Below are 26454 nucleotides of genomic sequence, written 5' to 3'. Positions count from 1 at the left end.
ACAACAATAACAACAAAAAAGAATCTTTTATGTACCTGTAAATAAAACTGAATGGGGAATGGACACACCAACTGAGTTCCTGTCACCAATCTTCAAGAAACTGTCCACAGCTCCACCTCTTGCCACCTGCTCTCCCCCACCCTGCCTGTTTCAGAGTCAGTGAGGACCCATTCATCATGGACCATTTTTCATTTCCAACTCTCAATTCCTTCTTCCATTTCTAAATTTCTTTCTGCCTCAAAGGCCATTTTAGTACAGAAGTCACCAGAAGGCAGACCAGCTGCCTCAATCCCAAAGCCTCAAGGACCATATTGCAAACAGGGACTAATTACACGAGCCACTAAACCCTGTAACTATGTACAGGATCCACATACCTCTTCCTCACCAGGCTCCATGGGCTGGCAAAGCCAGGGAGTGTCTGTCAGCTTCCTGAGCTGCCGGTCCATCTCAACTAGGGCAGCCCCAAGCCGTTCCTTCTGAGGGGGATCCAACTGCTGCTCCAGAGGAAGGGAGAGAGAAATGAAGCTGTTAAGCACAACAAACCTGGATAAGGTGGGTAAGGCTTAGACCAAGATCCTTGGTTGCCATAAAAACTTAGAACTGAAGCTAAGGTAAGGCCTGAGCCCAGAATGTCCCTTCTTTGAGGAACAGGTGAGGATGGGTGGACCTCTGCTCTAGCTTAGGGAAGCCACATGCAGCAACCCTAGTACCTGGCCAGCTGCAGTCCCCCTGGGTTCTATCACCAAGTGGGCAGGCCATGCTCCTCCTGAACAAGCATAGGAGGCAGCTAGTGCAACACCTGGATATTCAGGACAGTACCTCTTTGGAGTGGAGAGTGGGACAGTACTATCTCGGGGTCTCCAGCAATCCCCTTCCATGTCATATACGAGCTAGTGGCCAGCCATCTGAGCAAGCTCCTAGAGCCCAGCAACACCTCCACTCTTGCCCAGTGAACTAAGAGTTAACTCAGCAGCCAGTTGATACTGAGTGGAGACATGATAGTGCAGTGCACCTGATGTAACAACTGGCACCTAGCCACACAGACACTGTTAATGGCACCTTTAACATCTGCCAACACCCTGGCTGGCTGAGAAGTCAAAGAATTTGGCCACACTACATGGTTTTGAGACCCCTTTCTTCAGGCTCAGGACCCTGGACTGAAAACTGCTACCCTGCATGTCTAGCATCCCGGACCTACACCTCACATACAGCCAGGACCCTCCTGTTGACTCTCAGCTCACCAGGGCCATCTTCCCGGCCAACAACAGCTCTGTCTCACTGCGCAGTGCTCGGATGTTATTCACCATCTCCAGAACAAAGCTGCAGTTCAACCCCTGAGAAGAACAGATGCATCCATATGAAAGGTCAAGAGCTGGAAAGGTAAAGAGGAGCCAGACCCAGAAGACCAAGTACCTCTGCAGTTCTGGGCTTGCCGTATACTCTCTCCATGGCTTTGGAGCTGGCATTGACAGCATGTGCGAGTTCCTGTTCCATGTCTCTGTGGGACTGTGCTATTTCCCGAATGCTGAAGGAAAGAGGCACATGTCAGGCTTTTCACACTGCTTATGAATACACACAGAGGACATATGCAAAAGGGGTAGTCTGACACACCAGGGGAGATGGTAGCTTTGCCATGATGACTTCTCAGTCACAGCCACAGGCATATCACATCCCAAAAACAACAAATAGTAGACTTTTATGGGAAACCTGATACAAAATCCTAGCTTTCCCAGGGAGAAAAAAATGTATAAAATGAAACCTCTCATAAAATAGAAAGCAAGCAAACAGCTTTGCATGCAAGCTGGCTATCAAGAAACTCGGGGACACACATGCTACACCATGTTAAGACATTTTGGAACTTCAAGTTAGACCCACCTTTGACAGAAACCTGGTGTGCTGATGAGCTCTGAGCCACATCAGCCTGGGTAAGACCAAAAGCCGACCGGGGTATCTCAGAGAAGCTGGGTGAGGTGGGAAGGGACAGAGCATGCTGGAAGAAAAGCTAGGGAGCAACTTGCACATACTGTGGGAAGCTACTTGTGGCTTTCAGAAGGCTGACCTAGTAAGCACACCTTCTCAGCAGCCAGGCTTCCTGGGCTACCAGGGACTACAAGGTAGCAGGGCCACAGTCCCTACAACAAGGAGCTAGATAAACATGGCTGACATGGAAAGGAGCAGAATGGGGTTGCACCAGTATCAGCTGTGTGTCTAGAGACAACAGCATGGAGACAGAGGTGTCTAGAGATGCCCACAAGGACCAAAGAGAAGCTGGGCTGCTAAGCAGCCTGGCGTCTCTGCTCACCAGAACAAGGCAAATATGTCCAGGAAGAACACACACTCACAGCCAGAGCCAAGGAAAAAGCCAAAGAGAAACAAGAAATGGACAGCCAGGGGCACGTACTACTGAGAGAAGCTAAGCTGCTGAAAGGGCCAAAAGAGCAACAGCAGCTCTGCAAACCACTTGTAAACCACAGCTAAAAAGAAAAAGCCTGTTGATTTTCCTGTATAAATACCAGACAGAGCAGGGCAGTCTGTGGCCTTTCTCAGAAACCCAGCATGGGATTTAAAGCTTTAGCAATAAGATCCCCATGCATCTTATGTCTTCATTGTGCAAACCTGAGTAATAAACTCGAAGACTAAGGAAGCCAGGCCACAAAGCCTGCAAGGTCTCAAGGAACACAGCAGAGCCTACCTGTGAATGAGGCCCCCTGCTGCCTGCCCAAATTGATCCATCTGGGTAGCTTCCTCCTCAGACAGGATCTCAGGGTGCAAGGAAAAGGATGGTGGGCGGGGCAGCTCACACTTCTGTTTGTCTTCCCAAGACTTCAGGGTGTTTTCAAAGGCCTGAGACATTAGAACCTAGAATCAGACTTCCTCCTGTGCCCTCCAGAGGGGGAGCACACCATCTACCCACAGCAAGGTAAAAGCTATATGGAAAGGATGTTAGTTTAACTTTGTGTCTTTTGGAACAAGTCTCACCATATAACCTTAGCTGGTCTCCTGTCTCTAGATTACTGAGAGTACAGGGCATACCACTATGTCAGCTAATCTCTGTATGGTGAAGAGAAATCCAAGAACAAAGATGAAACCCTTTTGCCTCTTTTATAAATGTACAGGTGAGCCCATGAGTAAGCCACTGGTAACCCAGACCCCACCAGGCCTTGTTGGCAATTGCTCTTACCCTGTCTCTGGTCAGAGTCTGTGCCCTGTTCTTGTGCACAATCCGAATGTACCCAGGTGGCTGGATCCAGGCTTCCCCATCCACCTGCACAGGCACGCCCTCATCCCCCAGGATGGAGATCTTCACTGTGCGACACTGAACAGATGCCATATTGTTATTCCCATGCCAGGAGATTTAAAGCACCCACAGGCCTTGCTGCTCTGAGTGTCTGCACTCCTACTCCTTCCCCACAGCCATTTCCTTGTCCCTCCTTTTCTAGCCTCTGCTCTGTTGTCCCCTCTGCCCCAACTGTTCCTTCCCCAGATATCTGGGATAAGTAGATCCAGAAGATCTTGGGTGTAGATAGGGATATCAAGCTAAAGGGATCAAAGAGTCATGGTCCTTGCCAGATGTAAACTTCCCTGGGCAGAGCAAAGTCTAACAGCAGATGAGGCTTCTGCAACTCTTTTTACAAAAATGTGCCCAAAATCAAAAAGGTAAGTAAACTTCAAACAGCTGACTATTATGGCCCAAGAGAATGCAGGAAGACACCAGCAACTCTCACCCATAGATTCTATCAGCACTACACTGTATATAGAGTCACTCCTTCCCTGCAACCCCAAAGTAGGTGGACCTGCATCTGCTCGTCAATGCTGTCAGAATTAAAGCCAGGAGCCCTGACCTGACTGCCCTCTCTGGCTAGCCTCAGAGCTGTCTGTCAAGCCCTAGTGGGCTTACTCACTGCTACAGACAGATCAATGTCCAAGGTGCACTGCTTCTTGCAGTAGACCAGGCTCAGCTGGGCCTTTTCTACCTCAGAAAGACTCAGAGCACTCAGTGGGAGAGGGAGGCAGAGTGGGGCTGCCTCTAGGTCCTTGTTAGGCATCTCTCATTCTTGGGTCTTTACTATGAGCAGAGTCCTAGGCCAAGCCCTGCCTCTCTAAACAGGGATGAGTCCCAGAAGAGGGGGGCTAGACCTCTGGAATAGCATGGCCAGTACCTGGGCAATCCGATGATGCTGTAGCTTAATTACACGAGACACAGCCATCTGCATGCTGCCGAACACAGCAACCACCTCCAGAATCTTATCATCGAATGATGGAGCTGCAAAAGTCTGAAAGGGCCAGCATGAAAGCTGTCTGCCTCATTTCCCCAAACGCGTCTCCCTCTTGCTCTGCTTCCTGTTTTGGGGGTTCTGGTGAGACAGACAAGCCCACACCCACACATGGTACAGTGATGGTAGTAAATGTAGTGCAGGGTTGCGTATCTGTTACCCAGAAGCCCATTACTTGAGACTAGCTCTCAAATGTGCTATTTATTAGACATGAGCCCACGAGGCAAGTTATTCATGTCCTCTTTCCTTCAAAGGGAGGTAGCCCTACTTGCTCCTTAGGAGGGGAGGTATATAAAATGAATCTGCAAACAGGTTCCAGGTACTTAGAACAGTGACCTACACATAAGTCTGCAGTAAGTGCTAGCTAGTTTTTTTTAATTCCATGCAAACCCTGGTTAAAGCCTATCAATATCTTCCTTGGCATAAACTCCAGACTCCTGCCTTTGGCTTCTATTGCCTTATGCAATTCCGGCCCTACAGCCATCTCCCTCTTCCATGTACATACTCCACACTGCAGTTGGGGAACTTCTCTATGCACTCCACCCCTTCTTGCTTCTGAGCTTCCACATCTTCTTTCTTCTGCCAAAATGGGATACTCTCCATTATTCTGCCAATTTGGCCAACTTAAGTTCCTCTTCAAGTCTCAGCTGCTTCTCACTTGATCTTGTACTAGATCTGCCTTCTAGACACCAGGCCAACTGGTGAGGGAACCTGTCTATCTGGTCCTCCACCTTGTCCCACTGTCAGGACCAAGGAAATATCCCATCTAGTCACACCTCACTGACCTTGCTAAACCCAGCCCACCCACCTCAAACCCCATACGTACATCATCTTCCTTGGTGCCCCCCCAGAAGTTGGTCCCTCCAGCATAGCTGGGAATGTTGAGGACAGCAATTCCTTGAAGACTCGGGAGGGGAATAGGGCGCCCATCACACTGCGCCACAGAAAGGCAGATGGAAAGAAAAGAGCAATACTCAGCATGTGCCAGTTCATTCTAGCATCATTTGATATGCTGGGGGCCTGGGGCAAGGCAAGGACTTCTCAGGGATGATCAGGCAAGGCTCAGCAGAGAGGCTGGGAGATCACCCACCAGGCCAGGAGGCCACCACTCACTTCCAGCAGGACCTTTTGTTCCAGGTTCCTGTAGGTTCTGTGCAGCAGCTCTTTGGTGCCAAGGACACCGTACCACATCATGTTCTTAGTCCGACTCCTAGAAAAAGAAGTGCCACCTTGGACAGGACTTCTCTTACAATAACCTGAGTTACTGTTATAAAGCTTGGGGACTCAGCAACGTGTCCTCAGCAGGACACTGCAGCAAAACAGTCTGGGCTTCTCAGACATGCAAGAAGAGTAAATTTAGCAACAATGAAGTATGCTACAAATTGACACTGCCAAGAAAACAGTCATACTTTGAAAAGAAAGTGACTCTCAGAAAAAAATTTATATGTTATGACTTGTGGCTATAAAATAATGCTGCGGAGATGACTAGTGGATAAACTTGCTTTCTATGCAAGCATGAGGACTGGGGTTTGAATCTCCAGAACCCACATACAACTGAATACAATAGAGCATATCTGAAATCCCAGGGCACCATGGCTTAATGGGAAGTAGGCAGAACAGGAGAATCCCCAGAACCCCATAGACCAGTCAGCCAGGAATGCATCAGTGAAAAATCAAGACTGTCTCCAAACAAGATGTAAACCAAGGACCACATGACACCTAAGGTGGTCTTCTAACCTCTACACATGCACTGTGCCATCTGCTCATCCACACCCACTTATACACATAAGTAAACAAATAAAACAAAGAAAAGCACAAGGGAGAAAATAATCTCCGTGTCCCCAAATTTCTATATACTCCATGTCCTGATGACAACTGGGAGTGGTGCTAGGCAGTTTGTGGATGAGCAAAGCTCTGCCCATGAACAGTGCTGGGATGGTGACCTTGTAACCACTCATGTCGCCTTCCTCTAACACATCATCACAGACTCCAATGATGGGTAAGAGACAGCTCACTACAGTCATACACATCACTGGTTTCCTGATATCCAGTCTGCCCAGGATGGCCAATCCAGGGGTGGAGTCCCTCCCCTTCTGAGCTGGCTTCTTGGCTGCCTCTTTCCACACCTCTACTGACAACAAGGAGTACATACCTGCATTTCTCTGGGTGTTCGTCACGCTTGTTGTTAAAGTCCAGAGATATCTTTGCATCCAAGCCAATGCCAAAATAGTTGTTCATGACACACTTCTCTGTGTAGTACTCTCTGCAAAGGCGAGTTTAAAGTCTCTCAATGGCTCTGCCTGACAATTTCCTCCGTGATTGTCCTGCCATTTCTCCCACAGAACAAAACTCATGGCTTTTTCCATGTTTTGTTGTTTTCACTTAGGTTTGCTTTGCTTCCTTTCCATGTGTTTAGAGTATAAACCCAGGGTCCTGATTCAGGGTTTGTGTGGGCTATTTGTTTGTTTGTTTTGGTAAGAGCTCTACTAAAATGTTATTCACATATCATGTCACTACCACATCAAAGTACGTGACTTAACAATTTCTAGTACATTTCAGAGTCCTTTCATCAGTTTCAGAACCATCATCACTTGCATTGGCTCATACTTCCTCACTGTTCAGGCCCTAGAAATTACGGATCCTCTGGAGGTGCCTATCCAGGGCGTGTCAAATAAATGGAATGAGACAATGTGCTCTAGCTCCTTTGCTTTATCCACAGTTTATCTTTATGCAAAGCAATCTTCTATTATGTGGCCTTACTACATTTTGTCTATCATTAACCTGATAAACATTCAAATTGATTTGTGTTCTAGTGATGACTTATGAACATTAGTATCCATATTGTGTAGACATATGTTTTAGAATTGGCAGAGTTTATACCATGGGCAGAACCACTGGGACACACAGCCTCTGGTTTGCCCTTGAGGCACTGCCAAGCTGTTTCCCAGAGGTCTTCACAGCATGCTTCTCTAGCACAGCTAAAATGTCCAACCAGTCCCTGAAGTGAAAAGGGCAGTGACTGAAAACCCATGGACCAAGGCCAAAAGCCTCCCTTCCCCAGAGCACCACTGGTGACACCTCTGTGGCACTGTCCACACACTCACCTACTCCTCTAGAGCCATAGGCGTGTCCTACCCCATGCCCTCCCACAGTCCACGTGACAAACACTCTGAGGAAGGTAAGTTCTGAAAATACCCAGAGACTCTGGACAAAATGAGGGGGTCCACAAAGTTTGTGCTAGAATTCTAATATACTTTAGGTTGTTTCTTGCAACCTGCTAAGAACCACTCTGTACAGCAGGAGTCCTTCCTGACCACACATCTAGTTCAAGTGCTTTGTTCCTGCTCACAAGAGCTCTGGGGCCAAACCATTGTCTAAGCCTAAAGAGCATATGAAGAGTAGTATTTATAGGTCCTAGGAAGAAAAAAAAAAGTAATACAGAAAATAGGGTGCAAGAACAAGAGCAGGAGAGGCTGAGTGCAGGGATCCAAGGTGGAAGCAGCTACCCATGACAGAGAGGAGAAAAACAGGCTTAGCCACAGAGGGGTCCTTCCATGACATCAAAGGAGGCAGATAAAGGAAGTCTCCTGCTTCAAGGCCTCAGAGTATTGCTCTCAGAGGATCTATAGCTCTGCCCCTGCTAAGGAAATATATCAGGGGCTGAGCACAAAACCAGTACCACTAGGTGGAGACTTAAGAGCCACCTTCCCAAAACAGGGCCTCTGTGAACCACCCAACTCCATCATCACACCAGACAGTAAGAACAAGCAACATATAGACAGCTGCCACCAGCCTCTAGTTGCTCACAAAGCTGCAATCAGTAGCAGTAAAAAAAAAAAAAAAAAAAAAAAAAAAAAAAAAGACTATTTTTACACTATTTTGTGTCTCCTTTGGTGTGAGAAATACCATCTACAGTGAGCTCTACTCATATAAACAGGGATCCATTAAACCACTATGCAAAGAGGCCACACCCTCTCTGGAACGCAGCACAGAGGAGCCAGTAGACTTTCTCTCTAAAACCCTCAAAGTAAGACACTGTCTCCAGGAACTCTAACACCCAGGGAGCAACCATGTGGAGGATTTCAGTCCAGGAATGCTAGAAGCTACATCACTGAAGGGATGGCCGACACCACGAGACAACAAGAGACAAGGACAAAAACAATATAGTGAGTAAAGAAGTGTCAACAGTCAATACTGATCTGGTCTGTTTCAGGGTCTGGGACAGGACAATAACAGGTCTCTCCTCTGCTGTCCTACATAAGCCTACAAGGAAGGCTCTTAGGCACATGTCCAAGAAGAGCTGAAAAAGAGCCTGCTGTCCACTGCTGGCTCTGACTGATTGTGAATCAGAGCTCTGCACTCTGCATCCTAACAAAATGCCCCGTTGGTATTGTCTCATACTTACAGGTTTTCAGGTTCAGCATTAAAGGGATCAGCATTAATTAACAAACGACTGATGACTGAGCCTCCTGGCAAGGAGCCAGACATCCCTGCCCGAACACCTGTAAGGGAAGATGAAGAGGTACTTGGCCAGGAGCTCTAGATGGAGCAAGATAGATCTCTAAGTTTAGTGCCACATATCCTACAGGACAACATTACGAACAAGTGCTCCAATTTGACTAACAATTCAAAATCACCACTACCATCCTATATTAAAGTAAGTTATATTGGACAGTAGGATTTAACACCTAGAACACACATAAAAACTGTCTCCTTCTTCATTTACCTGGCATCATCTGTACATTGCATACTTTTATTTGAATGAGCGCCTTTTGAGGCTTGGGATAGATACTACACTATACGTTATTATTGGTCAAGAGTCCAAGAACTCCCAAAACAACATGGGCTGTTGACATTGCTTTTGAGTGTGTACCAAAACTACATGGTAAAACTCTCTTGCTCAGGAGCTAGAGAGATGGCTCAGCAGTTAGAAGCACTCACTGACTAGTATTCCAAAGGTACTGAGTTCAATTCCCAGAAACCACATGGTGGTTCACAACCATTTATAACAGGATCTGATGCCTTCTTCTCGTGTGTCTAAAGACAGCAACAGTGTACTCACATATACTAAAAAAATAATAATAATAACTCTCTTGCTAAAGACACAGCACATTTGGGCTTCAGAAGAGAGAGAGATTAATCTGGAACTAACTAGGAAACACTCTCCCCCCTGGCATGCTGCAATATCAACTTGCCAGGAAGATGTACCCACAAGTACAACAGTGATATAACGACTCTGGGGTAGACCACTTTCTACCTGAATTTGTGGCCTACACCATAAGACTGGGGATTCATGGCTAGTACTATACACCTGGCCAACAGTCCATGGCTGAGAAGAGTATAGGTCCTAAGAGAAAACTTGCTGCTATTGTTTTGCTAAATCATGATGTCACACTGTATTCTAAAGTTTGTTTCTACCTATAGATTAGTGCTACACTCACTTCAAAAGTGTGATTTTAACCCAGAAAAAAATCAGAGAAGCTTCTTTCTCCAGTGAGCAGTGGTTTATGTACAGACCTCTAATTGGTCAAAGTGCTGAGAATAAATAAGTGCTGAGTGCTCAACCCTAAAAGGGACAACTGTATCAATCCCTCCCAAAGATTCGGGAAACACTGTAAGAGCCTGAGGATGGGGAAAGAGAGCTTGAAATGATGTCTGGTGGACATAACCTAGCCGCAGCAGCACTGATCGCCTACATAGCATCAAGCCAATCAGAATCCAAGCATAGGACAGGAGGGATCCTAAGGCTCTGGGCCTAGTTGAGGAGCTGCTGGCAGCTGACAGCTTTGGGGGAAAGGTGGCTTACTACTAGGTTGCCCATGTTGCAGTGGGTGGCCCATACCTATGCACTCTAATTAGAGTCAGTGGATTATAAAAACTAAAAAAAGAGAAAAAAATATGAGAAGGACATAAAGTAGGGAGAATACATTGAAGAGCCATGGCGGTAGTCTAGGGGGAGGTGTTGGGGGTAGATATGGTCAAAATACATTGTACACATGTATGAAATTGCTAAGGAATAAAAAACACTAACCAAAAAGGCATTTTTCACGCAGTCACATAAGTTAAACTACAGAGTTCTGTGTATATTTTCATGGACCTGCAAGCTCTCCAAGGATAGCAACAGTCTTATTCTTTCCAAGACCCATGGTGCCATAGCCCAGCCAAGGCCAGCAAGCACCTCTAACCTCTTTGGTATTCCACCCCCACACTAAGACCCCTCCCAGGTGGAAGTGGGTCACTCACTTGGATACAGGATCTTGGTGTTCAGAGCAGGCAGGCTGTCCCGGCTTCCTGTATTGGGAGGGAGCGAGGCAGAGCTGCCAAGTGACAGACCTTTGCTCATCAGCTTTTCACAAGGGGCCCTGGATGCTGCAACACAGGACAACATACTTGACACTGTCCAAAGCAGAACACAGCAGAAAAGAGCCACAACAAAATGAATAGACAGGAGGGTTGTGGGAAAGAAGGAGAGCTCCGAGCACGCAGTAAGCATGTGGCTCAAGAAACCCTGAGTAAAGGTGAAGGAAGAGTACTCACAAGGACACAAACGTACACAGCAGTATGAGGACAGAGAGGGCCTGACCCCTAATCACAGTCTGGGTACAGAAGGCACAGAATATGTCTACTCTAGAAAAGCCCCCTTCCCTCTCCCACAGTGCCACAACAGCTGATGGGAAGAAACCCTTCCTTTTGAAGACCTTTGTTGGGGTCTATTCTGAGAGAAATGAAGGTCTCAGTTTTGCCAGACACTTATGAGCAGCTACAGAAGGCTCTACCAACACCTAAGGAGAGCAGGAGTGTTCCTCAGCGGGGGGGCCCTGTTTCCTGCAGGTGATACAGTGCACATGCCTCTACTAACATATCTTGGTGACCTGAAGGTGGTACAGATATAGGCTACAGGTGAGAAAGTTGGTTTACTCCAATGGCCAGAGCAAAGAGAAAAAGCACCTGCAAGTGTCCATGACAAGCTCACCAAGTATCCCCCAAACCAAAGCCCAGCCATACCTTTGCGTTGACTCCTCCCCTTGGCAACCACACAGCTCTCACTGTGGGCAGATGATGTGCACACCCTATTGTCAGTTTTCAAGTCCTTCTTCTCAGATTCAGAGAGGCCTAGGACAAAACCCTGCTGCTCCTGGGTCTGGGCATTCTGTTCATCCACCGCTGGTAAGGAAAGGACATTCTTCCTAAGATTGTGCAGTAGGGCTAAGGGTACTCTAGGTTCTCTCTTCTCAAAGGTAGTGTAGCATAAAGCTCAGACCCAACATCCTCACCACAACACACTTCAGTCCAATGCCCTAGCTCAGTTAATGTACTAGGACTTGGGCATTCCAGCTAACAGGCTGGAGAGAAGGACTCTGAGGCAAGAAGGTGTGGAGGTAAAGAGAGTAACTAGAGGCTCTAGTAGGAGAGCGGGTGGTATGGCCACACCAGTGACCAGGTGTGGTGTGACCACAAGGTTTGAAGCAAGAAGAAGTGGTGCTGCTGCTCAGAGTGACAGGAGGGGAGTTGGTAAAGTGAGCGGGAAAGCACGGGTTAAGTGTGGTCCTAGGGCAGTGAGAGGGTAGATAGGAGACAGTGAATGGTCGGTAGGGTTAGGAAGTGTCCTATGAAGATGGACATGAGGAAGTCCTTGGGCCAAAATGACTTTCACATAGCACTCTTGGTCTATAACTACATCCAGAGAATCTGGGAACTCCAGTGCCACCCAGGGACTCAGAGACCCAGTACCTTTTTCTGTGTGCTCTATAATCTGGCGAATTGCTTTCTTCAGGCTGTTGGCTCTCAGCATTAGCTGTTCCCGGGGCCGGAAGATCTGTGGCCGGGAGGGGCATGCTGAGCCCACCAGATGGTCCCCAGTAGAGCTACAGATGTTGCCTGATCCGTCCCCATCCTCAGCCTCCTCAGCAATGGTAGGAGGTGGATTGGACAGAGAGGATGAAGCCTGAGACTCGTCATCCAAGGTCTTGAGGAGAGAGTCCAGTTTCTCTTTCAAGACAGAACACTAGATTCGAGAAAAAAGCGGCATGGAGAGCAAGCTCTTCTGCACCACTGCTCCACCTACTCTGTGCCCCGGGTACCTACCTTCTTGGCCATGACCTCCGACTCCTGCGAGCTCTCTGTCGTCTTCTCATAGGCCTTGCCCACTCGAGCCACAAAGTCCTTCACTGTCTCACAGAGCACTCTACAGGAAATAGAGGGCAGCTTGGCTCGGACCCTGTATAGCAGCACACTTGCTGCCTCTCTGCATCCCCAAAGCCCCATCACTCACTTGGCTGATGAGATCACCACAGAATGTTGGTCCGAAGTTAAGATTTTAGAAAGATGGGCTGCAACTGAGTCTTCATAGAAGAGAATTTGCTGCACCTATAATCATACCAAAACAGGGGGCCGTTAGTCTCACAATTGACTGTGAGCTCCATTAGTGTCTGACTTGGAAGTTTTCTTCAGCTCTTGGGAGTTTTCTTTGGATCAGGGCTGTCCACTGCTATGGGAGCAAGGTCAGAAGGTTCACCAATCTGTGGACAGACTAAAATGATGAGTCTGAACTAAACAATACCTATCAGAGCCAATAGAGCCAATAGTCCGTGCCTCTTCAGTCAGGACAGTGAGACAAGCCTGGAAGCCCTGGCGTAAACCCCAGTCTACCTTCAGTAATACGCTTGTGGCCAGCTCCCTGACTGGCCAGTCAGAGCAGATGCTTCCTTTTCTCCTGACCAGGAACTCTGCCAAAAAGGTGTAAATGAGCCTCGCTCAGCTCTACCCACAAACAGGAAAGCTCTACTGTTCTCTGCCCTCCCCATGGCCAGCAAGCTTCCTCAGAGATCAAAGAGAAACCATCTGTGCCAGAGTCTCAGACATTTTCCTGGGTACTTTTCTCAGGCTCTGCACAAATATTCTCAAAACAAAAGCACAGACCATGCTCCACCTGTGAAGCCATAAAAAGTAGACTTGGCTTTGCTTGCTGACTGCTCCTGTCCTTGACTCCTTGGGCTTGTCAGAAGTCACCTAGCAGAACCAACAAACACTGCATGTGCCCAGCATAGCAGTCAGGACATAAATACAAAACCCTACTCCTCTGGATCTCAGAACTGAGTCCCTGGAGTGGCCACTGCTCAGCGCAAAGGACTGAGACTGATGCTGAAGCAGTGTGTGCTAACAGCAAGGGCAGCACAGATATGAGAGAGACAAGCGGGCAGAAAGACAAGCATGGAGACTTCCGGAAGCAGACAGGAGGAGGCAGTGTAGAAACGAACAGCAGACTGCAATAGGTGATGAGCTACAGTAAGGAGATAAGACATCACAAGGGATTCAGCATCAGAAAGCACCTCAAATCCTGATGACGACTTAGGAAACCTCCCAATAGCCATGAAGCCCTAGAGATGAGCCTGCTCAGCCTCAAGCTCAGCCCAAGGTTCTTCCTGCACTCCTTCAGCACCACAAAAGGGCAGGAATGCAATAAAAAAGCTGAGTGCGTGGCAATCACATGTGGGGCTTAAATAGCAGGTGGTGGACTGGGGGTCAGCTCAGTGCTGAGTGTGAGACCCAAAGTGCCATGCCGAGCACTACAAGAGAAAAGCAAGAGCAAGCAAGTGGTGGTACCTCTGAGTCCTCGCTGAAGTCCTCAGTGACGGTGGAGGAGGAGGCCTGCCGAGGCAGCTTGGTCTCATATGCCATAACACTCCACCTGCACAGGTCCAAAGTCAGCTGCAGGCTGCCTACTGACACCCAGGGATCTGCAGGTCTCCGGTCCCCCCAACCAACCCCTCATTGCTCCAATGTTGTAGTCTGGTGCCATGATCTTAGTTCTATTCTGACTTTTTGAGTTTTCTGGGAGTTTTGAGATTGGGGCTAGTCTTGGTCCTCACTGGTCTTAGAGTAAGAAGCTTGGCCACAGCAACCAATGCTTCTTGGTCCAGCTGCCATTCACACATCCTGGCTGCCCCACTCACCTGTCCAACATCTTAGTGCTGGCCCTCTCCAGCTTTGCCAAGATCTGAGGGAGCTGAGTATCATCATCACAGGCAGAGCCCCAGCCGAGAACACGGGCCAGGTCATTCCCTGTCCCCAGGGGCAGCACACCTAGCTGACACTGGTAGAAAACAGTGAGGAAAACATTCCTTTAGACACCAAGTCCAAGAACAATTCCCATGCAATACCCACCCTGTTGGCACCATCAATAGCCACAAGAAGTGCAGGAAGTCTGATCTGAAGTATGTGGCCTGACCTTCTCAGCAGAGACCACCAGAGGGGACAGATGGGCTTTGGGATCAACAGCAGATACCAGGTTCCCCAGCCCTTCCTCACTTACTCACATGTCTTGGCCTGGTTCTACAAAACCCCTGGTTTCTACAACCCCTCCCTTCCCAAAGACATGGAAATACTCAGACCTGAAGAGTCAGTCTGTAACTCCTCAAATGTCTCTCTACTGTACTATGCATCTCATTCACTGCCGCAAGATTCACTTTCCAAAAGCTGTCACTAGTATCATTCCACACCACTAAAAGTCCCCTGACTGACTTCTAGGTCCTATCAAGGCTTTCTGAACATATAAGACCTAATCTGTACTCATTTACCTGTAAGGTGGTGGTTCCCCAAATTGACCCCAGCCCTGATATCTCCTCCTAGACTTAACAAAGTGTAAAAGTAAGGGAAGAAGGCAGAACAGAGAAGAAGGAAGGGGCAAATATGTGCTCTGGTCAAGTCTGTTGTCAGCAGGGAGGGACGAAGGGTTGTAACTGTCCTAGTGAGAGTCACTCTCACCAGCCTATGGCTGGCCCAGACTAGGGAAGATACAACAGGGCTGAGTCTTTTGGGGAAGCCAGCAACTAGCTTGAAGAGGGGAAAGAGGGAGACCAAGGTATCAGAAAGAGTTGTGGGGCTTCTCCTTAGGCCCTGGATACATGAAGACAAAGTAGGAGCTGAGTGACAAGCAAGGTTGGAAACCTGCAACATTATAATACCCCAAAACCCCAGAGTGTCCCCTAAATTGACATGGCATCAAACTCCAGTGAGTCACAAAGCTTTCCTCATAGGAAAAGTGTGAAAAATGAGGATGGGACCCATGAGGTTTGACCATATAGCATATACGAGAAGCCAGGAGAAGAAACATTTCCACATATAGGGATGGGGAAGCTAGGGGTGCAAGAGAGAGTAGACAGAGCTCCAAGGAGCACAATGGAGCCATGGGAGACAAGTGTTCACAGAACTTGACAGAGTACAAGAACCACATTCATAGCCTTCCTAGCAAGCCAAACATTAAGCTCAAAAGCCAGTCAACAAAACTGTATACTGTAATCCCACCACTAGGGGGTGCTGCTTCTTTTCCTAAAGTTATGGTGTGGCTATCTGTAAATGCTGGACCATCTCGTCTCCAAACAATACATAAAATACAATTGGTGAGTGAGACTAGACAAACACACACACGCGCGCGCACACACACAAAATCACTGAAAACTGAAGAACAAAAAACCATAAAGAAGATAAAAATAACAAGCCAGAAAACTAGGGAAATATGTTTGTTTTGTTTTGTTTTGTTGTGTTGTAGTTGTCATTACAAGACTGTATTCCTCTGTCTAGCCCTGCCTATCCTGGAACTCTGTCGACTAAGCTGGCTTCGAATTCACAGAGATCCATCTGCCTCTCTGTCTCCCAAGTGCTGGGCTTAAAAAAAAGCATGTGCCACCATCTCCTGTCAGGAAAAAGCTGATCTTTACTGACAGACAAGTGAGGTGCTGGCCGAGCAGTGATGGTGAGACAGCCATCTGTATTCTGTGATTACCTCAATAGAAAACAAGGCCAAAACCATGAATAGGGGATTTGTTTAAAACAGCTTTCCAATAAAGCTGTGTTTGACATTATTATCATTATTTTAAATCAACACTTTCTGTTTACATACTTGAACAAAACAAAAAGAATGAGCCTCAAGGCAAGGGAAGGAAGGTCCCATGTCACCTGGAGTGTAAACTGAAGCATCCTTGACAAGTGCAATTTGGCACTAAAATTTTAAATAAGGGGCTTCTCAGAAGATTCTAGAACATGAACAGTATTTTGGCAAGGTTGTCTCCGCCCTCCAGCTCCTGCACTAGGGAGAAGTGCTAACTCAGGTCCTCCTACTACATCCCATGGAGAACTGCCACTCTGAGCTGTTCGTGGAGCAGAGTGTGGAAATCCACATACCGCTATTTCAACAGTTCAGTAACCAACTAGCAGGTGAGTTCCAGATGAATGGTGTGCATTTTGACACAATCTGAGTGATGGTTATAACAGTATGCACAATGGCTAATTGCCAAAAAGGGGACTAGGGGTAAAAATTCAATGAACACAGTAAGAAATCAGGATAATGTATTTTTATTTTAGTGTTAAAAACTAGGCAATTCTGCCGAGTGGTGGTGGCGCACACCTTTGATCCCAGCACTTGGGAGGCAGAGGCAGGGGGATTTCCAAGTTCAAGGCCAGCCTGATCTTCAGAGTGAGTTCCAGGACAGCCAGGGCTATACAGAGAAACTCTGTCTCAAAAACAAAACAAAACAAACAAAAAACCCCTAGGCAATTAGGTCCAATGAACCACAACTCAAACTTTAGAGGTTGAAGATTCTGTCTTCCTTTCCTCTAAGACAAAGATATCCAGCAATTAGGTACATCACCTCCAGGAAAGAGCTGGATCAGAGCTTAAGGACTACAGCCCCCACACTCATTCCCCACATAGAGCCTGATGTCATGTTGTTTTTACAACTCCCTTGACCTACACGATTTTTTCATTCATCCATCACAGTGGGGTGTCCCTCAACACCTGTTTGTAGTACCTGTTTATGAAGGTTGAGGCTATCGATTTCAGAGAGGACCCAGCCAACGCTGCCATCCCCGCCACAAACCAGAATCCGGAAGGTGTCAAACTTCTGAAATAACCGTAAGCTGTAGAAGAATGGGAAGCCAGGGAAATGAGTGTACTTTATAAGACAAATGATGAGTTTCTCTGTCCTAAGCTAAAGGGAACATCTTGTTCCATGTGGCTGAACCTGGACCTAGGCTATGCCCAGGTATGTACAGACAGGGTCTACAAGGTTGCCTTGGTGTCTGTCTGCCAAGTCCCTCTGCTAAGGGCTCATTTTTGTCTACATGAATGAAGGCTGTGTCAGATTACAGCTCCTCCAACCAGAAACAGGGAGAAGATAATACACACATTTCAGAGTACCACGACAGTCTCACTTGATGTCAGCTCCTAGGAGGACTTGTGGCACAGTCTTCCATATCCCAGTCAAATACCAGGCCCTAGAATCCCCACTCTTGCCTTTCCTCATTTATGTACTAGCCCAGCCCTCCCCTCCCCGATGAAAGGCAGCTAGGCTCTGCCTCTACTGCTCCTCTGAGTCCTTAAGAAGCCTCCAATAAAATCTTCTCAAACAAGAGTTCTATCATATGTTTTGTCTAATGGCTTGCTAATTAAGAGGAAAAAGTCAAATATCTCAGCAAATAATTGGAGCCCTCTCTGATAAATATCTGATGCCCTCAGCTCCCCCAAGGTCTGGCCAGGTCCCTATCATGCATACAGAGAAGATGAAGGCAAGAGTATAGAGTGGGTACCCTGGACCTCCTCAGAAGCTAGCACACTGGAGACACTAAAACACTAGCTTAGCATAGTCTCCCTTACTACAGATCCCAAAGAAGCCAGTGCCTCCCTCCATTCAAGTAACTATTCATATATGCTGCCTTCTCACCAGGGACCTTGCAGACTCTGTCTCTAATGGAGCTGGCAGCACAAGGAGTCCTCAGAACACAAGCTCACATTGCCTCAGATTTGAACCTAAGTTCTGGGTATCAAGCCTGCATTTGACTTGCAAGAGATAAGAAAAACATTTACATGTATCCTTTAAATGTTCACCAATGAGGATCCCTGCTCTCTGGAGAAGCAGTGGTCAACCAAGGCCAGAACTCAGGTAGGTAACAAACTATATGATGCAGGTACTTCCCAGAAACAGGAAATGAGTAAACCAACTGTCATGCCATCTCTACTAGACCTCTGTGTCACATCACCCTCTACTCAGCTCCAGCTCTACATGAGGGAGCTCTTACACGTCAAAGTCCAGCTTGCCTGGCACAGCACAGTGGAGGTTTCAAGCAATATCTCTGCCTGAGCCTGTTCAGTGTAGTGCAATCAGCAGATAGGATACTTTTAATATCCCTGACGCACTGAGACTAGTTCCTTGTTAACCTCAGAAAAAATGGATCTGTGCCATTCAGAAAACAGAATACCAGGAAGGCTCCCTTTGAGCAAATAGCCTGTAGGAGGTCACTTGTGACTGTCTTCCAGCAAGCTGTGCAGCAAGTGAGTAAGAGCAGAGAGAAAAAAAAACACCCAAGAGTGAGGAGCAGCATGAGCCCCACAGCTTAGGCACACAGAGAAGTCCAGGCTCAAGCTATAGCAACATCCGGCTCCAAAACAACCTCTCCTAAGCTCCTCCCAGAACTCACAATGGAAGTAGGGACTGCAAGACCCTTCCATTTCAATCTCCCCAAATGCTGGCATACCCTCTGAGTCCTACCTTACAAGAACAAATGTTTCTTGCAAACCTGTGGAAAGTACAAAACTAAAAGGAAAGGACCTGTCTCCCTGGCTGGCAGGTAAGAAGCTTCTCAGCTCACTGCACCTACATGGAGATATCACTGTGTTGAGATGGAAAAGTCCCCTTGGTTCACTGGAGAAAGGTGTCCTAAGAACTAAGCAGTCAGTACAGAGGGCAAGACAATCTGTAAGCACCAGCACTCAGGACATTTCCCTGTGCATGTGAGCATGCTGTACGTAGCAACTTGAGTAGCTGTGCATGCATGTTCACTTTTGTGTGGTGCTTTTAAAGTGGAAGGTTGCAAACACCTACCATCTATTAGGAACAGGTCCTTCAGAAGAATTTTGGGAGGGGCAGTTGAACTTCTTTGCTATTTGAAAATTTCTTTATAAAAATTTATTTTCATTTTATATATACTGCTGTTTTGCTTATATGTATGTTCATGCACCACGTGTACAGTGTCTACAGAGGCAAGAAGAAGGTGTTGGATTATACCCTGCAACTGGAATTATAAACAGTTGATATGATGTGTTTATAAAAAGATAAAGAGAGGAGGAATATGTTCTATGGAGGTGTGGTGAGGTGTGGGGTGAGGTGTGGGGGGAGGGGGCCCATGCTGAGGCATCCCTTCCCCCTGAGGGACCAACCACACAATGGTATAGTATAGAATAGAGGTTATTCAGGACATGGGGAGGGGAGTCAAGAGGGTAGTAGAGGCAGAGAAAAGCAGGGGTAGGGGGTAGAGGGTTTGGGGTAGAGGAATAGAGAGGCCAGCCATGAGCCTCCCTTTTCCATAGGGAAAGAGAGGGCAGAAAAGAATGGAGAGAGAAGAAGGGAGGGAAGCAGAGAAAGAGCAAGAGAGCAAGAGAGCGAGGAGGGGCAAGCAGCCCCTTTACAGTGGGTCAGGCACACCTGCCTGTTGCCAGGTAACTGTGGAGCGGAGCTTAGACAGATGCTAACAGTTATGAGCTGCCATGTAGGTATTGGGAATCAAACTTGGGTCCTCTCAAAAATAGCCAATGCTCATATGCACTAAGCCATCTCTCCAGAACTGAAAAAAAAAATTCTTATTTTTGATCCTTTTAAAATGAGTATGTCTTTATCTACAAAACACTGTAAATTCCTAGAATGGAATGTCTCACACAATCAATCCCTACCCAAGGTGTGGTCCTCCATTCATGAGGTCAAAAACCTGGGCAGGGTTCAACAGCTGCTTGAATCTTCTGAGAAACTTCACACCTTGATTGTCTCCACTTTTTGAATTGACAAAGACCAGCAGGGGGCTTGTACAAGATGGGGGACAGGTGGCCTTCCAGAACCCTAGAAGTGAGGGTGGAACAGGAAAGAACCCTTACAAGTTGCTGAGGTGTTGTGGACTGAATAAGCATCAACAAGGGGTACAGAATTCACAACGTGAGCCAGTGAGTCAGTGAGGGACAACCCAGGTGAGAGGAGGTAAGCTCACCTCACCCCATACTTCACATCTTCAAGGATTCCAGATTTTCCCTCACTGTATTATCCCCTCTTCTTGCTGTCAGCCTAGCAGAGCTCTTTCCTCTGAATCATGTACCCTGGAGATCCCCTTCACCAATCTTTTGCAGCATGTTTCTTCATGGTCCAGACAGACATGCTAGGCTCTGCCACAGACAGTGACAGGCACAGCCCTTCAGCTCATGGCAGACCAGGACATTTTACACTTAGTCTCTACTCAACAGCCAAGTACAACTATCAATCCTTCCAGTAAAGTGCTGGTTCAAGCTGCCAGACCTATGGCAATTCCCTATGATCTCTCTGCCCATGTCACATCTGAGCTTAGCCTCTTGCTGATCATGTCTCAAAAACTATCAAGACACTCATCTCCAGGGCTGGTGAGGAAGGCAGCATAGAGAAATGGCATATGAGCACCCACCATCAGAGTCAATACTGTTGAGTGCCGTGGGAGGGATGACAGACACCTTGCATAGGCCAAGTGGACACTTCATCACCAAGGACTCTTTGCAAGATGTGTGAACCTGAAATAAAAATCCACATGTCACCAGGAGTCACAGTCTCCTCGTACAAACCAGAAACTCCCCAGCACAGCATCTGCAAATTCCTCCCAAGAAGAAGCAGACACCATCAGAGCAGGTGAACCTGGGTCCCCAAGCACCCTGTTCCCTGGCCTTGCAAATAGGAGGCAAAAAATCAGATGGGATTCTACCCAGTAGAAGCCAGACATGAAACTGAACCACAGCCCTCCGCTTCTATCTTAGCAACCCTTAACTTTCAGGGCTCCTGGACAACCTGCCTTCATGTGACTAGGTTCCTTGCTAGTCACTGACAGGGTCAAAACAAGGTGCCAACCACAAGAACCACAGCTGTCTAATCACTGACCCTCACAGGCAGGTTTCCTTCCAGCCACTGGTGGGGCATAGCAATCTATAGACCAAGCAGGGACATGCTAGAGACATCCGAGTTCCAACCCCTGGTCAGCTGGGCACCCTAGGGCAGAAGTTCTCTTTTCAAGACACTCCTCTCCACACAAGCTTGTCCCTGATGGCCAGTGTGGGCAGGGACAAGCAGGGCCTATGACACTTGATACTGTGTTCAAGAGGCTATAGTCATACTATGGCTCATGCTCTTTGCTTGAGGGTGTTGATCTCTATGATCACTGTCCCAGAACAAACTTCTCTCAGTGTTCCTCGTAAGTGTTCCTACTCTCACTCACAGAAAAGTCCATGAACCTGTCCCAAAAGACCCCTTCACAACCTGCTGAGATGCTGATATGGTACTTTTTGTGTAAAAGATAGGATCAAAATCAAAGGAAAAGAATTAACAAAACTGTCAAAAATGAGGATAGCCAGGCCTAAGTGAGACAGTCAAGGCTTGGAGCTTTTAGAAAACCTCTGGGGTAAACTCAGGAAAGGGAAGAACAAAGCCCCAGCCCAGAGTGTATCCACACACCCAAAGGCAGGACAGACAGTGTCTACTCACCATGGCCTTGCACCAGAGGCAGCGCCAGTCCTGCAGGCGCAACACGCTCCCACAAGTCTTGTCACACACAATACACTTGGCACTCACAGGCAGGTTTCCTTCCAACCATTGGTGAGGCATGGCAATCTACAGACCAAGCAGGGACATGCTAGAGACATCCGAGTTCCAATACAGCTGAGCACCCTGGGATAGAAGTGCTCTTTTCAAGACACTCCTCCCCACACAAGCTTGTCCCTGATGGCCAGTGTGGGCAGGGACAAGCAGGGCCTATGAGGTACCTCCCACACCACAGCACCTACTGGGAAGGAAGACACCCAGACCTAAGGGGATTAGGGCAGAGTTGGGAGTATGATGACTACAAAGGTCCAGATCCTAGAACGATAACTTAAATGAGAAGTGTAGGGGAGAGCAGGAAATAGGGGGTGCTCTGCAGGTCACAAGCAGAATCAATCCCCCTGGACATACCCCATCCTCGTCCTCAATGATATCCTTCCCGATTGAGGCCAATGTGGTCCACTTGCAGTTACTGGTTGCACGCACAGCACACCGTTTGTGAGCCTTAAACTTACACACTGTGGGAAAAGGAATACACAATCCTTCAAGCTTCATCCTCAACAGGAGCTTTCCTATATAGGGCAAACGGCTGCTTAGTGACGTTAGGGTGGAACGAGCTCTTAAGGCCAGTCACTTGGTGCTGTCACCCGTAACCATAGAGCACAGGGAAAGCTGGTAGAGGAGAACAGGGTGAGCAACTGAGGCTTGGCAGACTATGCTGGCCACTGTCACTGCATCTCACCTCTATCCAGCAGACAAGAAGACTCAGGAAACTATGGAATTAAAATCTGAAATTCATCTAACTACATATTACAAAATACTCTTCCTTTGGATTTTTTTATCCATTTAAAATAAATGTAAAATAAGCATACAAAATAAGTAGCAGATAGTCCTGGCCATGAGTCAGAGCTTGTAGTCCCTTGTGTCACCTGCTCTGTCACCAGAATCCTCCCCTGACCCTGTATTTTGGGAGGCATGTTCTCTCCTGTATCCACAGCACACAACCAGAAAGGGCCAGCACCTTCTGTCTCCTCACTCCTACTTGTTTTTTTTTTTTAATGTGTAGCCCAGGCTGTCCTCGAACTCGTGATCCTCCTGCCTCTGCCTCTTTCAGCAAATCCTACCAGCATGCACCACCACAACCGGCTCACTCCTACTTTCTTTCTGCTCCTACTGCAGAAACTTGGTGAGTGAAGGGCACCCAAGGTCTAAGTCCTCTGTGGGAAGATCAAGAAGAATGGAGTGGTGGAAACCACTCCCCCTTGACTACCCTCAGCAGCTATACTTTTATTAAGACTATATTTGAATTTCAAACAGTTTATCAAATAAAACCTTCGGTCACCTTTCACCAGAGTAACAGATGCAGCTTTCTTACCTTCACAGGACAGCCCATGGGATGTGACCCCAGACAAAACTTCACGACACACGTTGCAATAGGTTGGTCGTGCATGGGAACAAGCATACCAGTTGTGCATCCCTGAGAAATGGTCCATGCTATATTGGGTAGGCTGGAAGAATCACACAAACAGGGAGAAGTTAATATTTTTCGTTGGAATTCTTTAATGGAGCAACTTAGAATTACATAAAGTACCCCAGAGAGAGAGATTCACGAAGAACACGACCAGAGCTTTGACAGGTCCATCAAAAGAAAGAGCCATGGCCTCAATTTTATAAGACAAATGTTGGGGTCTACTGGGAAGATACTCTAGGGTGGGGGTGGGGTGGATCAGAGCAAAGGCAAGAGAGGCAACAGCAGGCACCCATAGACAATATGCTTCTCTTTTAACCTCAAAATGCTCTTTGTTCTGGACAGTCTTGAGTGCTGCAATCCAATCTTCCATCTCTTTCCTGTTGTCGGCACACAAGATGAGCTTCCTACAAGGAGTGATGACCTAGAAGAAGAACATCATGGCCCATGTACCCATGAACAGGGCAACGCTGGCAGCTACAAACTCTACCTACATATGCTGTGGTGGTGTGAATATGCTTGGCTGAGGGAGTGGCACTATCAGGAGGCGTGGCCTTGTTGGAGGAAGCGTGTCACTATGTGCTGGGCTTTGAAACCCCCCTCCTAGCTGCCTGGAGACAGTCTGCTCCTGTTTGCTTTTGGAACTCTCACCTCCTCCAGTGCCATACCTGCTTGGATCCTGCCATGCTTCATGCCATGATGATAATGGACTGAATCTCAGAACCTTTAAGCCAGCCCCAATTAAATGTTCTTTATAAGAGTTACCTTGGTCATGGTGTCTGTTCACAACAGTAAAACTCTAAGACAGAAGTGTATATTCACAGGGAAAATTATTTCACTCAGATATTCACATTGAACAGATCATAAAAGCAGTTATCATGTATCACTGCAAACCAAGAAGCAATTTCAAGCCAAAAAGTCAACGGCATTTCATTAGTTATCCACTAGCTACCAATCTGAGTGAACATTTAGAACTCTGTGCTCACACATAAGAAACAAGTCCTAAGCTGGGTGGTGGTGGCACACGTCTTTAATCCCAACACTTGGGAGGCAGAGGTAGGTAGATTTCTGAGTTCGAGGCCAGCCTGGACTAGAGTGGGTTCCAAGACAGCCAGGGCTACACAGAGAAACCCTGTCTCGGAAAAAAAGAAAAAAGAAAAAAGAAAAAGAAAAAGAAAAGAAAAGAAAAAAAAGAAAAGAAAAGAAAAGAAAAGAAAAGAAAAGAAAAGAAAGAAGTCCTGGAAAACTGAGAAAGAGAAGCAAACAAAGATATGCAGAGCTAATGGCCAGCACGTAAATGACATAGAAAGTCTGATCCAATTACTCTAAACTAACATGAGCATGTGCTGCTCATAAGACAACAGAGCAACAACCAGCTTCTACAGTTAGGAATTAAGCAACTTAGCTGGAATGATACACAGCCAGTGCTAACCAACAAATGGAAAGGAATGGGGGAAGAGTTTATAAACTAATGAGAAGCCTTCTGAGGAAGAAAGACTCAGACTCACAGAAGAGAAAGCACTAATACAGGAATGCAAGGGCACTGAATCGGCATCACCACACAAGGGAGAAATAGCCTTTTTTCTTTTCAGATCGGTAAAGTTCTAGAAGATAACATCTAGACTTACTAAAGCTATGAAGAGGCATTCTCAAGCACTGATGGGAGGCAAACGGGCACAAACAATTCAGGGGGAAAAGTGACAAGGTTTATCAAAAGATGTCATAACCTCTTAATTTTCCTATAGAACGATACAGGACAAGCAAGATGGCTCACAGGTATAGGATCTCACTACCAAGCCTAATGACCTGAGTTCATTCCCCAGGACCTGCACAGTGGGAGGAGAGAACCAACTCCTACAAGTTGTCCTCTGACCTCCACACAAGTATAAAATCTATGCATATACATAAATAAATACATGTAATAAAATATAAATGTTTAAGTAGTTCCAAAATCAAATCTATACAAAACAAAGTTTGAGTAGAGTAGAAGTTCTTTTTTTTTTTTTATGTTTCTTCTCTCTATTTTGATTATCTTAGGAAGAAAGGAAGGAAGGAAGGAAGGAAGGAAGGGAAAGAGGGAGGGAGGGAGGGAGGGAAGGAAGGAAGGAGGAAGGAAGGAAGAGGGAGGATAGGGGAGGGGTGAGGCTTCCTTCTATTTATAAGCTACATGCAAACAAAAAAGTATTTATACTGCCTGTATAAACAGAAGCATCCTACAGATATCACTTCTCAGCTCTGCTTTCTCTCACAATGGTCTATCCTAGCCTCCCTCCACGCCTGACAGCATAGCCCTAGTTCTACCTCACAGGAGCACAGCAGTCTATGATGTCTCAGCCAGGCCTGTTTACCACTGGGAACTGTGTACTGTTTAAAATCCTTTGCTATTTTATGGAGCACTTCAATGAATGATCTTTGACTATTTTTTTTTAATTTTATAAAGCAATTTTATTCATCTGTTCACAGAAATAACACAGTTTTATGAAAAACTATGAAATTTGATAATGATAGCATTGTTTTCTGTTTTTTTTTCTTTTTTTTTCTTTTTTTTTATTAGCTATTTTCTTTATTTACATGTAAATTTCTCCCTTCCATCTTTTACTATTTTTACAGTATATCTCTGGTCCAAATTCCTGGAAGTAAAATCTCCCTGAAAGAGAATAAATTCGTATGTAACCTTGCTGAATGTTGCCAAGTTCCCTTCTGCAAGTGTTGGGCCTCCCCCAGCACATTCCCACCAATAAGTTTAGGAAAGTGTCTATTTTCAGGGGGGTCGTTACAATCAAATGTTTTAAACTTTTACATTTGTACCTATCTTATTTATTTCAACTTACATTAAGAAGAGCCAATTGAGAAACATGATACTCAAGTGCTATGATTTTGTCTGGGACTCAGAACACACAAAAGTTGTGCTCTTTCCGGCAACTAAGGTTCACACAAAGATGAACAGAACTGGTTCTCCAATAAAAATTTTGTTTACTCTCAGGTTTCCAAGGTTCCTAGTCTGAAGAATCTGAAGCTTGGGAAAAGCCAAGAGCATGCTAAAATGAAGAGACAACAGGCAAAGAGCACTGCCTTCAAAGATCAAACAGCCTGCAGGCTTCCTTCCCACCACCCCCCCACC

General features: G+C 46.6%; 1 protein-coding gene across 4 annotated transcripts in view; it reads right to left on the bottom strand.

Moving 5' to 3' along the window:
- Dgkd (diacylglycerol kinase delta) overlaps positions 1–26454 on the bottom strand; it is a 93254-nt gene that overhangs the window by 5474 nt on the left and 61326 nt on the right. For 3 of the 4 annotated variants that reach the window (XM_031368327.1, XM_031368328.1, XM_031368329.1), the window contains 24 exons: positions 23653–23757; positions 23241–23373; positions 22277–22383; positions 21812–21937; positions 20748–20850; positions 19996–20158; positions 17081–17189; positions 14228–14367; positions 13878–13962; positions 12547–12641; positions 12360–12459; positions 12006–12279; positions 11280–11438; positions 10518–10643; positions 8680–8776; positions 6427–6537; positions 5388–5484; positions 5101–5208; positions 4161–4274; positions 3182–3316; positions 2693–2844; positions 1414–1525; positions 1242–1334; positions 375–494 (listed from right to left, as the gene is read on the bottom strand). In XM_031368327.1, coding sequence (XP_031224187.1) covers positions 375–494; positions 1242–1334; positions 1414–1525; positions 2693–2844; positions 3182–3316; positions 4161–4274; positions 5101–5208; positions 5388–5484; positions 6427–6537; positions 8680–8776; positions 10518–10643; positions 11280–11438; positions 12006–12279; positions 12360–12459; positions 12547–12641; positions 13878–13962; positions 14228–14367; positions 17081–17189; positions 19996–20158; positions 20748–20850; positions 21812–21937; positions 22277–22383; positions 23241–23373; positions 23653–23757 — 2964 coding nt within the window. Of the gene's footprint in view, positions 1–374; positions 495–1241; positions 1335–1413; positions 1526–2692; positions 2845–3181; positions 3317–4160; positions 4275–5100; positions 5209–5387; positions 5485–6426; positions 6538–8679; positions 8777–10517; positions 10644–11279; positions 11439–12005; positions 12280–12359; positions 12460–12546; positions 12642–13877; positions 13963–14227; positions 14368–17080; positions 17190–19995; positions 20159–20747; positions 20851–21811; positions 21995–22276; positions 22384–23240; positions 23374–23652; positions 23758–26454 lie in introns of those variants that run through there. The other variant, XM_031368330.1, reaches the window with a different exon arrangement.

Source organism: Mastomys coucha, unplaced genomic scaffold (genome assembly GCF_008632895.1).
Source record: "Mastomys coucha isolate ucsf_1 unplaced genomic scaffold, UCSF_Mcou_1 pScaffold14, whole genome shotgun sequence".
NCBI lineage: Eukaryota > Metazoa > Chordata > Mammalia > Rodentia > Muridae > Mastomys > Mastomys coucha.
The sequence above is the reverse complement of the archived record's forward strand: the minus strand, read 5'-3'. Positions and strand labels throughout refer to the sequence as shown.